The following is an 11854-nucleotide window of genomic DNA, read 5'->3' as shown; positions in this document are numbered from 1 at the left end:
GGTTTAAAAAAAACGTATGTTGATTTAAGTGAGTCTTGAATAGATGTTGGACCTCTCTTTTCATTGAAATATTTACATTAGAAAATGATCTTAAGCCCCGCCTACTTCGACAAAATCTTGTTTACCATAACCACCGCGCGTTATGAACCACGGAAGTCTCCATCTCCAAGGGGCTTGTTGTATAAACAAAGCGGAGTGTGATTACAGCTGGCTGGAGGAGGAGTGAAGCCATTATTACGTCATAATGGACTTCACTCTCGTAACCTCTCGTTCGCCTTGGTTTAAGACGGGGGAGAACTTTATAAAGTAATAAGTTAAAAACATGGTCATGATGAGAGACTTAAACATTCGAAACATCAGTGAGTCAAGAAAGTGTTCAGATTAGTTGCACCTTTAAGGTCGAACCGTCACGACTCAGTTGAAATCTCAGGTTCTGAGACATTGAAGTTTTCCTGTTGTGACACTAGGGGGAGCCACTTGAACAGTTTCTATTCAGCAGCCCTTTAAGATTTTTCGTTGAGCGACGACCACAACCAGAGCGATATGTAGCATGTTCACACCATCCCCAAGAACTTTTACAGTGAAACTAAAAATCACACAAAACACCTAAAGTCACGGTATACGAGTCATTCAACTTGTTTTAAGTTGTGTCATCACAAGTTTTATGAAAATATTTCAGTACAAAAAAAATGAAGGTGTATATTACGGCTGTTTGGATTCTTACAAACTCTGTCAAACTCTACCCCACAATCTAACAAAAACAGTTGGATCGTTTAGTGTTTGATTAGTTGTTGTAAAGCAATGTTTTTGATTCATCTAGTTCATCTTGAATTAGCAGTTCCTTTTAGCGAGTTTTCTGACCTGCTCTAGTAGAAGAACTCACATTTCTCAGATCCTTCAATCTCTTCACTGGCTGCCAGTTTCTTTCAGGATCAATTTAAAATTCTGGTTCTTAGAATTCATGGTCAGGCTCCTCCTTACATCAGTGATCTGATCCAGCCTTACACTCCAGCTCGGGCTCTGAGGATCAGAATCTACTGATGGTTCTGCGCACACGGTTCAGGACCAGAGAAAGAAATCCTTCCAGACTGTTGCTCCTAAGCTTTGGAACGATCTTCCTCTCCCTCTGTGTTTGATGATCTACTGACTCCTTCAAGAAACATCTTAAGACTTTTATTCGTGCAGCCTTTTCCTTGATTCTCTGAGACTCCTGTGTTGTTCTCTGTGTTGTCTTGACCTTTTAAGAATCTATTTTATTAGGTATTGTATTGATTGTTTAAGCGCTTTGTGACCCTGGTCCAGAAAAGCGCTCTACAAATATTACTTACCTACTTTTACGTTTCTGCATTTCCCATCAGTGGTTGACAGGTAGTCAGCCTCCTCTTCATCACTCCATTCCTCTTGCCTGGATCATTTTCACCTTCATCTTTTGGGTCACATGACCCACAGTACGTTCACATTCAAGACCTGATCTGAACCCAATCCTATTTTAACATCATGTCAGCCATTTGCTATTCCGAGGCTGAAATAAGAGGTGGATGAAACAGACACTGAGGGTGGGGGGGGGCAGCGAGGAGATTTTTTTCCGCCTGCTTACATGATAGAGCTCAGAAGGAGGCGTGCGCGGTGTGTAGGAAGAAAACTAAAGATCCTCATCTTGCACAATTGAGTTCCATGTTTGGATTTCTATGCGCTCTGGATTTCAGACTGTCCGGTCGCATCAGAAAGTTCCCTGACATAAGGTGAGTAGTTTGAAGGTCCATACAGGTGTTAAACAATGATTTGTGCAAAACTAGTTTACAAGTTTTATTTGACAGTGGCCGCTACAGCAGTGGATTTCAACAGCTTCAGTCAAAATAGTAACATTTTTTATTCGCTTTTAAACAAAGCTGTATAATTATCTTACTTCCTTACTCACTCGTTTTCTGATGCTTGGCTCAGAGGCAACGACAAAACTGTTCTTTTGTCATGACGCTTGTAAACAACTGAACATTTTCAGGTGAAAACTAATTATCTCAACTTCATTTTTAATGAGTCCGAATTGACAGAATTTAATGAGTCATGATATCAAATGATGTTTTGACTTCTGACCTAGATCCGACTCAAGTAGGTCATATAAAGGCAGCTAAAATAAGAAAGTATGTCTCGGATCACTGCCGTTACTTATATTTCATATTTATAAATGGATGTTAAATGAGACGTGGATATCATGCTCGCACGATCCGTCGTCGGCCTCAGCAGTTGATGAACCAGGCCATCGGGAGAAACAATTCAATGAGGAGTAACCTTTGACCTACATCCCTGTTTTAGTCTTCAAAGCTATGTTGGATATATTTTCAGGCGCTCAGGATTTATAGCAGAACATACCGTACTCAGTGCTGCAGAAAGTTGATCCTTCCGTTAGTTAATCTCATAATACAGTCTATACAATTTGATCTTTCCAGCCATCTCTTAACCGTTTGTATTCACAAGTGATTTTCTGAAGTAAAAAAAAAGCTAGTTCAAACCAATTCTGGTCAAATTGATTTTTACACGAGGAAAGAGTAAACTAGATAGTTTTAAAATAGAACGATCAATACGAGCTCTTCAAATAAACAACAAGCTTTGGAGTCAAGGGACGACAGAAAGCAAACATCCAGAGGCTTTGATATCAGAGAAAACAAACAAGTCTAACACTAACCTCACTGATCCCGGTTCAGATTATTGTGGAGCTGTGAGTTCAAACGTTAGACAAATTTAAATTTGTCTAACGTTTCTACTTCCGTCTGTAATGAAAAGAAAGTATAAGATGAACAGTATCATATAAATATCTGTCTTTCCTTTATGCTGAACTCTTGATAAATGCCTCGAGTCGAAAGGGAGCCATTTCAGGAGTTTGTGAAGTTTTATTTTAACCCTTGTGTCGTTTCTGGGTCAAGGTCAATGACCTTTACCACTGCATGTGTAATTTTAATTTTAAGCAAGGGAAGTAATTCATCTTGACCCAGAAAAAACACAAGGGATACGACATACACATTTGTTGTTGGGCATCCTGATACAACAAGGATAAAGTGTCCAATCATAACAAAGTTATGTCTATATAACTTGCAGTTTAAAAATCCCTTAAAATAAGAGAAAAACAGGTCACAGCGAGTCAAAATGTGTGCCGTTGATGAGAAAAACATCTCAGACAGAAATCTCAAGCAGAACCAGACTCAGGCTGGATCAGAGAGTGGGGGAATGGAAAGAACTTGGTCAAAGTAGCTCAAAGTGGATATAAAAGTTGGTTTCATGGCCATCATGTTATAATAGTATTGAAAGGACTTTGTCTCCATGTAGGATGGTCACACTGTAGACCGGCGACACAACGCACCATGACCAGTGTCAACGCTCCCGCCTGCCTGCTCGCCCGAAACCACTTCTACAAGAGTAAGTCACGACAAACACAAGATCAGGAGGAAAGAAATAACAGAGTCATGCGTTTCACGTGGTCGTGCTGTAAACACACTTATCAGTCTCACGAGAACTGTGACCCAAACATAGTAGAGTATTGTTTTGATTGTTTAAGCGCTTTGTGACCCTGGTCTGGAAAAGCGCTCCAAATATAAATTACTTCCTTAATGGACTCAAGTTTATACAACCTTTGAACCAATCACTTTATAGTCCCTGCTTCCACAAACAACAGCACCAATTACTCTGAACACCAAGTCATAGTTTGACTTTGACCCTGCGTACACTCAAGTAACAACATCAGTATTTTGATTTGAGAAAACACTTGTAGTGCAGATAAACCGTTGACTGATCAAGACTCATCAATGACAAACATGATCAGTTCAGACCTAGTAAATAAACAGACTTGAGATAACAGACATGACTTTTACCGGATTATGACCACAGTAAAGTTACCTGCACCAAGGAGATTATAATTTGGGGTTGTTTTCATAACGTTTCAGACTGCACATCTACTGCAGGGCAAGACAGACCCAACTACAGCTGTGACTACGGTTCAGCCCGACCTGGGCAGAGAATGGTCACCCTCATGATCACCATGGAAACACCCGCAGGTAAACATGGGCTTAACGTGGACAGGATTGATATTTGGGACTTACTTCCAAAATAATTTTGGGTGAAAGGGTAAATCTTTCCCGACTGCTGCAGGAACATCATACTCCAGAACTCCATGTTCTTTCAGGCAGGGCCTCTTTCAGGGGGGCGGGGGGGTTTGACCGTCATACTTTGCAAAAACAACTGATTCATACTCTGTTGCTGGCAGTGCCTCGTGTTTATCCTTAGTCGCTGCACAAAACACAGCTTCGTTCTTTCACACGTGTCAGCAGAATCTTGATGGTGTTTTCTCACCGACTCAAGTAGGTCAGCAAACACAGGTATGTCGGAGGACAGATCGTTCAGGGACAGTATTCCATGTTGTTTTCACCCTGAGATCTTTGAGGGTTGCAGGTTTATATGGAGGGGGGGGGGTTAAGAAAATATTGATACTTTCCCACTATAATGTATATATTACTTCATTCAACTTTCTATGAAATCAAATAATTTGATTAATTATTTACAAGTAACAAGCAAATACTTACAACTGGATGTCAGATGGCAGCATCATTACGTCCTGTGCAGCTAAAGAAACAAAACATGCCAGATCCAAGCGATGACTAAGGACGAGGGGATACAGTCAACTCCAGCAGCTTTTTAAAGCCGAGTTATTGGCAAATTTCTATTTCATTAACAAATAAAGCGGTTACGACTTTATCAAGAGTCATGTGGTCTGTAAATTCTGCAACCCTAAAGGTCAAGTACTCGACAATACTACAAATATATCCTCGTTCCTACAGTATCACAATATAATGTATTGTTGCGCCTGCATTATGAATTATAATGCAGGCGCAACAATTTCGGAATTTGGAGGTTACACCTGAAATATAAATGGTTTGAATTAAAAATTATAATAAATGTATCGATATTAACCTACATTTACATAGAATACTCAAAACTATTTTTTCGCAGGTGGTAGGAGACTCGAACTGTGGGTAGATGTTACCCTTAGGTCCTCAGAGCCGCCCAAACCATCAGCCCAGCGGAATGTGAGGAAAATCAACTGAACCTCCCCTGAAGAGGAATACATGGAGGAAAACCCGGCTCGCGTTGCACTTTTGGACCACCTGATTCACAAGGACACCCATATGGTTCTGGACCCATAGAAAAATGTGAAAAAATACATTTTTCATGCATGTTGCGTGAACTACTGAGGTTAACAGCTACACTTACTAACTTTAACAGGGAAAGAGACAAGTTTCTAACCACAAGTACATTTTGGCACTTTTCTATTTACTTAGTTGAAGACTATTTTACTAAGTCAAGTTTTATCATGAAAATATTCAGAATCAACATTCAATCAATCAGTTTTGGTTATTGAGTGACGAGTGCAAAAGCCTGACTCGGTAGTGTCATGATGCACAGTAAAGTCAGACAACGATGCATTGAGAAGACACATTCTGTCCGTCAGATAAAAAGGGAACCAACGAGTCAATTTGTTGGAAGATTATTCATGTTTATCGAGAGAAAACAGCGCTTACCTCGATTCCTGGATGCTCACTGAATCATCTGCATCTTGTTGGAGGACAATCTGATTCATCACCTTAAAATATAGTCAAGAAAGAAAGATAAAAAATAATTTTCTGACTGCTTTATAGAGCATTTATATGCATGATTGACCTTTAAAATCTAAATTAAATGCGTATTCATGTGTGTCACTGAACCACCAATAAGTCGATGACCTGGAAAAACTGCCAACTTCATCTCCAGACAGCAGAAGAGAACAAACATGCTTTTCACCCTTTTCCACTCATGCCGAGCATCCACTCCACCATTGTTTGTCTTCCCTCTGCTCCATGGAGCCCGAACAGAGGACAGTGGTGGTTACACAAACCGTTTTACTGTTGAGTGGGAAAAATCCTCACATCAGGAGAGTTCTCTCATCGTTAATGGGTCAAGAGATAAAGAGCTCGTAGAAAATTTGGTTCAGCTTTTTTTTGCATCGTCGCTGGTTTTTCGGTGGGGCCGGCTAACGGTTAAGCGTCGAGTCAGCAGAGGGTGAGCGAGGTTACGCAATCGCTGGAGTGGCTTCATATCACAGCTCGTCTACTTGAAGGAAAACAACTTGAAAACGGATGCATTAAAGAGTATCACATAAAGTACAACATAAATGACAATAAGGACCCCTGGTCCGGTTACCGGTACTGGGCCGTGAGGCTTCTGTTACAGGGTCTTACAGAGAGAAAATAAAATCTCTTGTGTACAATTTCTGTTCTATTGATTTCTAACGTCTGAAAGAAGTTTTATTTTGGTAAAAGATGATATTTTCTCTAAAGTAACATTAGCCTTTGAAATAAACCTGTAAACTAGTGAAATTAGCTAAACACAAAAATGATTTATTAGTACCTAAAAGTATTTGGATATAATGTAATATAAAGACAAAACCAGTTTACTATTGACTTTACTTGGTTTACTATTCAAATTGTATTAGATAAAAATATTCTACTTGTTTGTTTGTTTTTTAAGTCGCAAAGAAATGAAGGGACAAATAATATTGACCTGATCGTGTCATGATGCAAAGTGAAGTCAGTAATTTCTCTTAAATAACAGTCAATGAATCTTGGCAAGTTTATTTAAAACCTGTAAAAATGAGTGGAAAAAAAAACAACCTATAAAGATTAATTTGTACCGTTTTTATCTTAAGGTAATTCCAACAATTTACGGTGAAAATAGGTTCGGGAACCTTGTTATGAACAAATAAGCATGTGTACTCAAAGATAAAAACACATAATAAAATGAAAAATAAAATGTTATTATGAAAGCAGTATAACAAGTTCAAAAACGTATTTATTATTATTAATAATAGTAATAAATGCGAAGTTTTAATAGCAAATAAAGGCTTGTAATAACCATTACCTTTGTCACTTCCGTTTTGCTCCTAAACCATCATCTTGTAGAGGTTCACGTGTAAACATTCGCTTAAAGCCTGTTCTTTCATTAGCATAGATATACTCGTTTAAAGACAGTTTTGAGAGAGAAACTCACCAGAACCTTCTTTAAATTAATCGCGTCTCGAACTAATTAAATTAAACAGGTGGTTCAATCAACGTCCAGTCACGTGGGCTCGTCCCTCGCGTGACGTCACAGCATTAGTTTGAATTATTTTTCTTTTTTTTATATATATACTTTTTTCTATATGTCCTAAATAAATACCTTTATGACAATTTAACACATTATGGAATGCACCTTTTCCTTTTAGATTTTTAACATACAATGATTTAAATGTGGACTTTTACGTTTCTTACACAATCACAACAATTGAGCTCAAAAACAGCTATTTTTAAGTCTATATTTGTTAAGAGTTTTAAGGTCGTTTAAATATTTTTTTAGCGCAGAAAATGGACAAATTCATCTATTCGGGAATTCATTAACATATTAACATTAATCACGTGACTTCCTGTTTTGGTGTAGGTACACCTCAGGCGTGTACGTGTAGGTACGTTACCTCATTGTTTGATTAGCCTAGATATCTAATTTAACTTTTTGTCTATCTGTAATGTCTTCCGTGCACAGATGAAAATACATTTAAGAAAAAGTCGTAGAGATCAGTGTTTTTAAAGTGAAAACAAAAATCTGTTTTCCATTTTCACCGAAACATCTGCCGGAACTAAAGAAAATATCGAGTGACCTACTTTCCAGATGTGCACGTTGACATGCAGCCAAGAGTTAAATAACCTCAGTGAAGGGTGTTGTAACCATTTGTTTTCCCATCTTCCATTTGGAATTAAGCAGTATTTTACTAAATAATGCCATTTCCAGGTTTAATCAATTAAAAAGGGCAATACAATAAGTTTGATTTTGTGTCTCTTGATTGATTCATGAAACATAAATTCCTGTGATACCATAGCCTTTGTCCAAGTGTAAACAAGTCGCTGACACAAGCCTTCAGGCTGCAAAGTCTACTTTATTGCATGTTTTTCTTCTTCAATTACATGGTGACAAAGTGGAAAAATATCCGGCATTAAATGCGTGTCCAAGATGCCACAGTAGTACAAACACACATCAGTACAAATGTTAAAAAAAAAAACATGATTAACAATAAATGTTTCTACTCAGTGCATTACAGGCACAGAATAACTGGTGCTCATCAGTTACATTTTTTTAAAAACATTTGTTTTTGTATACACTTTTTTTTTGGTCTCCAATAAAAAGAATATTACCAAAACACACATGGCAGCCTTCACTACAATGAACCGTGACAAAAATGATACAATGTAAAAAAAAAATAAAGAAATGTAAACGGGACATCCTCCCGCCACCTAGCGTTGGTCATAGTTTTTGGTGGTGTTGGGGGCGACAGGATCAGGGGGAGGTGGGACTTCCTGAGTCACTGCTCTCGCTCACTTGACGCTGCAACACCATCTCCCTGGCGATGCACGTGATCTGACCGCCTTGAACCCCCGCCCTGAGGAGACAGAAACACTTAAAATCTGCCAATGGATTCTTGATGCATCATATCAAAGATGCATAGAAGATTAAAAAAAAACTAAGTTAACGAAGTGTGTCCCTTACTTCTGCTGTGCCTCCTCAGTAAGGGGGGTCATCCCCGGGTTCTTCCCAAAGAAGAAACTAGACCACCAATGGCCAGAGTCCTGTTTGGGGAGTCCTGTTCAGACAACGACAATACAAAAAGTTATTGTAAAAGTTCACAGCAGGTTCAAGATTAGCTCTGAAAAGCTCTAGTTGGACTTCAGTGACTTGTTTTCCCCCCCTTCTGTCAGAACATTCGTCTCTGCCAGCAGAACTCATGGGCTGCCCCGGACCCCCCCGCCCCACCCGGCAGCTGCTGCTCCTCACAGGACTGTAGCTACATACCAAACGAATTCTAGGTCAAAATACTTTTCCCACTCAAGACATAGTGGACTTCAATGCAGCTTCTGTTTGCAGAAGGATGTCTCAGCACAAAGAAACAACATGACCTAGTTTTGAGGACTTGAGAATCTGCAGCGACGACTTAATTCAGGGCAAACTCCAGCGTCAACTTTCACCTACTTCACAGCGAGGAAGAAAAAAAAAAACTGCTACACTAACAGGCACATACAGCAAACAAATCACTGAGCACTCTTGACAGCATGTACGACCTTTAAACCCTTTATTTCAACGATCAGCTTCAATAAACAAAGACAAACGGATGTATTCCACTCAGTATCCAATACAGTTACGTCAATGGAACCCGCAACCAATATTCTGTAGTGATAATGGCTACACAATGATACTTGCGTAAGTAAAAAGAACCGCTTCCATTTTAAAAACATATTTTACGATGTCGTCATTATGCCATCATTTGTAATATGTGTACTTTACATATTAATATAATGTTTATTCTTTTGTGAACATCTGTGATTATTAATAAAAAGGTGTATCAAGCAATCAATACATTAAAATTAATTTGCCATAAACTAGAACCAGTTGAAATGAGGAGTTTATCTGCCCCAAAGTAACGTCAATAACAACAACCATCATCTCTCAAAGACTCACCCGGATGGTGAGGGATGACCTCGCCGCTGAACTCCGAACTGCCACACGAGCTGCTGCTGGACGTAGAGCCGATGCGCCCTGAAGGTGGAGAAATAAATATATATATAAATACACCGCGTTTAACCAAAACAAATATTTTTACGACAAATCATGTTATCATAAAGTCAAACACAGTCGTTGGCCTCAAGCGCTAAACTATGGCCTCGTTTTTAAAGTCAACAATAAGCAGAAGAAGATGGACTTTGATCATACAATACTGGCCTAGAAAAGGCGCTACACAAATATAATAATATTATTATTATACTCACTTCGGTAGTAGTCAGTGGTGGCCATGAGAGAACCGCCTGCTGGGATGGCTGCCATCGTGCTGTCCGAGGTCACTGTTCGTTGAACACTTGATGGAAACCTGGAATAAAACAAAAATGGAAACATTATATATTAGATATTGTCCAGAGTCCAGAAAAATGATTAAACACCCCCAAATAACACCCATTATTTAATAAATTAAAATATAGGTCATGTTTGGAAATGGTGTTTTAACTAATCCAACGAGTTTTTTTTTGTTTGTTTTTTTTAATTCAGACTATGTCAACAAATTAAAATGACGTCATCGCTTCAAACATCTACATGAGGCTCAACTGCAGCAAAACAACGCCGCATTCTGGGGGAAATGACGTCACGTCTTGTTTTGTTTTTGCAAAGCTGTAGTTTCGATGCCATCCATGAACTCACGATAAATCGCAATAGTGCATCAAAATGGCGCAGTTTTAATGTTTTTTATACCGAATAAATGAGTTTAATAACGATTTTAAGATGGAACATTCCTCCATTTTGACGCCATTGCAAAGAGTAAAAAAAAAAGGAAACATGTTGGTGTAAATAGACAGAATAATTTAACTCTTCAGTTTTATTAAAAGTATTTGATCAGTTCATTATTCGTTACACAGCGACAGACGCACAGGAAACATGGATTTAAAAAGCAGATGTTCTTGTCCACCATTTTACTAACGGTGACCCCGGAGAAGACGCTCACCTTCCTGTGACCCAAACGTGCTCTATGTTCGGCGGCGCTCAGTTCTGCTCGGTCAGCGAGGCTGCGGGGGATGAACGCTAGGCGACGGGGCCCATTTGAACGAAGGTTCGGGTCAATGTCACCCTCCAACCCGGGAGGATTTCAACGCTGCGGTTTAATGGCTCCGAGCGGACCGTCGGGCTTTTATAGACGAGCTGTGACGTATACAAGGATGGGCGTGGTCAGCTCCTCTCCACAGCCCCTCCCTTCGGAAAAATCTTGTAAATCCCCCCAAAAAACAAGTAAAAAACAAACAATAAAAAAAAACGCAGTTTAATTCTAAACAAATGCATCGTATGACAGTAAAATAGAACTGAAAGCTTTTTTTTTTCTGGCGTCACAACAACAAAAAACATTTAATCAATTATTTTTTTTACAGTATTAAATCCTAACACAAATATCCACAAACATTTTATAGTGTATTCGTAAATAAATAATTGCACTACAATTTATTGTAATTTTTCGACACACATTCGCCCCCCCAAAAAAAGTTTGGGGGGCGTTTAAAAATAAAAATAAAGCGCCGACTAGTGGTACAATTATGCCACAGCAATGTGACGAACCACAACACTTACTGTAGACAATATTCTGTAGTTTAAAAGGTGCATAAATCGGTTGGGTAAAGCAATATTTAAAACTTTTTTTTTCACTAAACATGATCTATTTATTTACCTATATTTTTAAAGTTCACATTATTTTTTTCGAGCGCTTTGTGACCCTGGTCTGCGACCCTATTTGCTTTACAAATATAAATTAGTTTCTTACTTACAAATAATAAATGCAACAACTTTTAATGTTCATTGATTATGTCAATAAACCTCATTGGAGTAGAATTTAATATTTTCTAGATTTTAACAAAAACAGAACAAAAGTCTGATCTAAACTGAACTCTATTTAAGTAAGTAAGTCATTTTTATTTGTATAACGCTTTTCCAGACCAGGGTCACAAAGCGCTTAAACAATCAAAACAATATTCAATAAAGTATATACCTTAAAGTCAAGATAAAACTGATAACACAACAGTAGTTAAGGTACAGATTAACTTGTTTGTAGTCAATAATGCATTACCTCGTGTCCTGAGATGCACCATGAAATGAGACACCTCAGGAATTTAACAAGCTTAACTTGCTGCCGGGAAACGGAATTTCTCCTTCGGGGGATCAATAAAGTATCCATCTTGTCTTGCCTGCAATTCTGCTCTGGAAAACATGAACATGGAGA

The 11854-nt window shown here is 38.5% G+C and overlaps 1 protein-coding gene and 1 long non-coding RNA gene across 2 annotated transcripts; one reads left to right on the top strand and one right to left on the bottom strand.

Moving 5' to 3' along the window:
- Positions 1–1601: 1601 nt before the first annotated feature.
- On the top strand, positions 1602–6289 carry LOC148059586 (uncharacterized). The gene is made up of 4 exons (XR_015709382.1): positions 1602–1742; positions 3319–3408; positions 3933–4043; positions 4996–6289. It is a non-coding gene; the product is annotated as an uncharacterized LOC148059586 (long non-coding RNA).
- Positions 6290–7967: 1678 nt separating this feature from the next.
- On the bottom strand, positions 7968–10752 carry ppdpfb (pancreatic progenitor cell differentiation and proliferation factor b). Its single transcript, XM_087781158.1, has 5 exons — positions 10595–10752; positions 9870–9967; positions 9562–9639; positions 8596–8689; positions 7968–8488 (listed from the first exon to the last, which is right to left on the bottom strand). The coding sequence occupies exons 2-5, from the start codon at positions 9922–9924 to the stop codon at positions 8386–8388; spliced, it is 330 nt and encodes a 109-aa protein (XP_087637284.1). The 5' UTR covers positions 9925–9967; positions 10595–10752; the 3' UTR covers positions 7968–8385.
- Positions 10753–11854: the final 1102 nt, after the last annotated feature.

The sequence above is a fragment of the Callionymus lyra genome, chromosome 19 (genome assembly GCF_982586985.1).
Source record: "Callionymus lyra chromosome 19, fCalLyr1.hap1.1, whole genome shotgun sequence".
NCBI classification, from domain to species: Eukaryota; Metazoa; Chordata; class Actinopteri; order Syngnathiformes; family Callionymidae; genus Callionymus; species Callionymus lyra.
The sequence above is the reverse complement of the archived record's forward strand: the minus strand, read 5'-3'. Positions and strand labels throughout refer to the sequence as shown.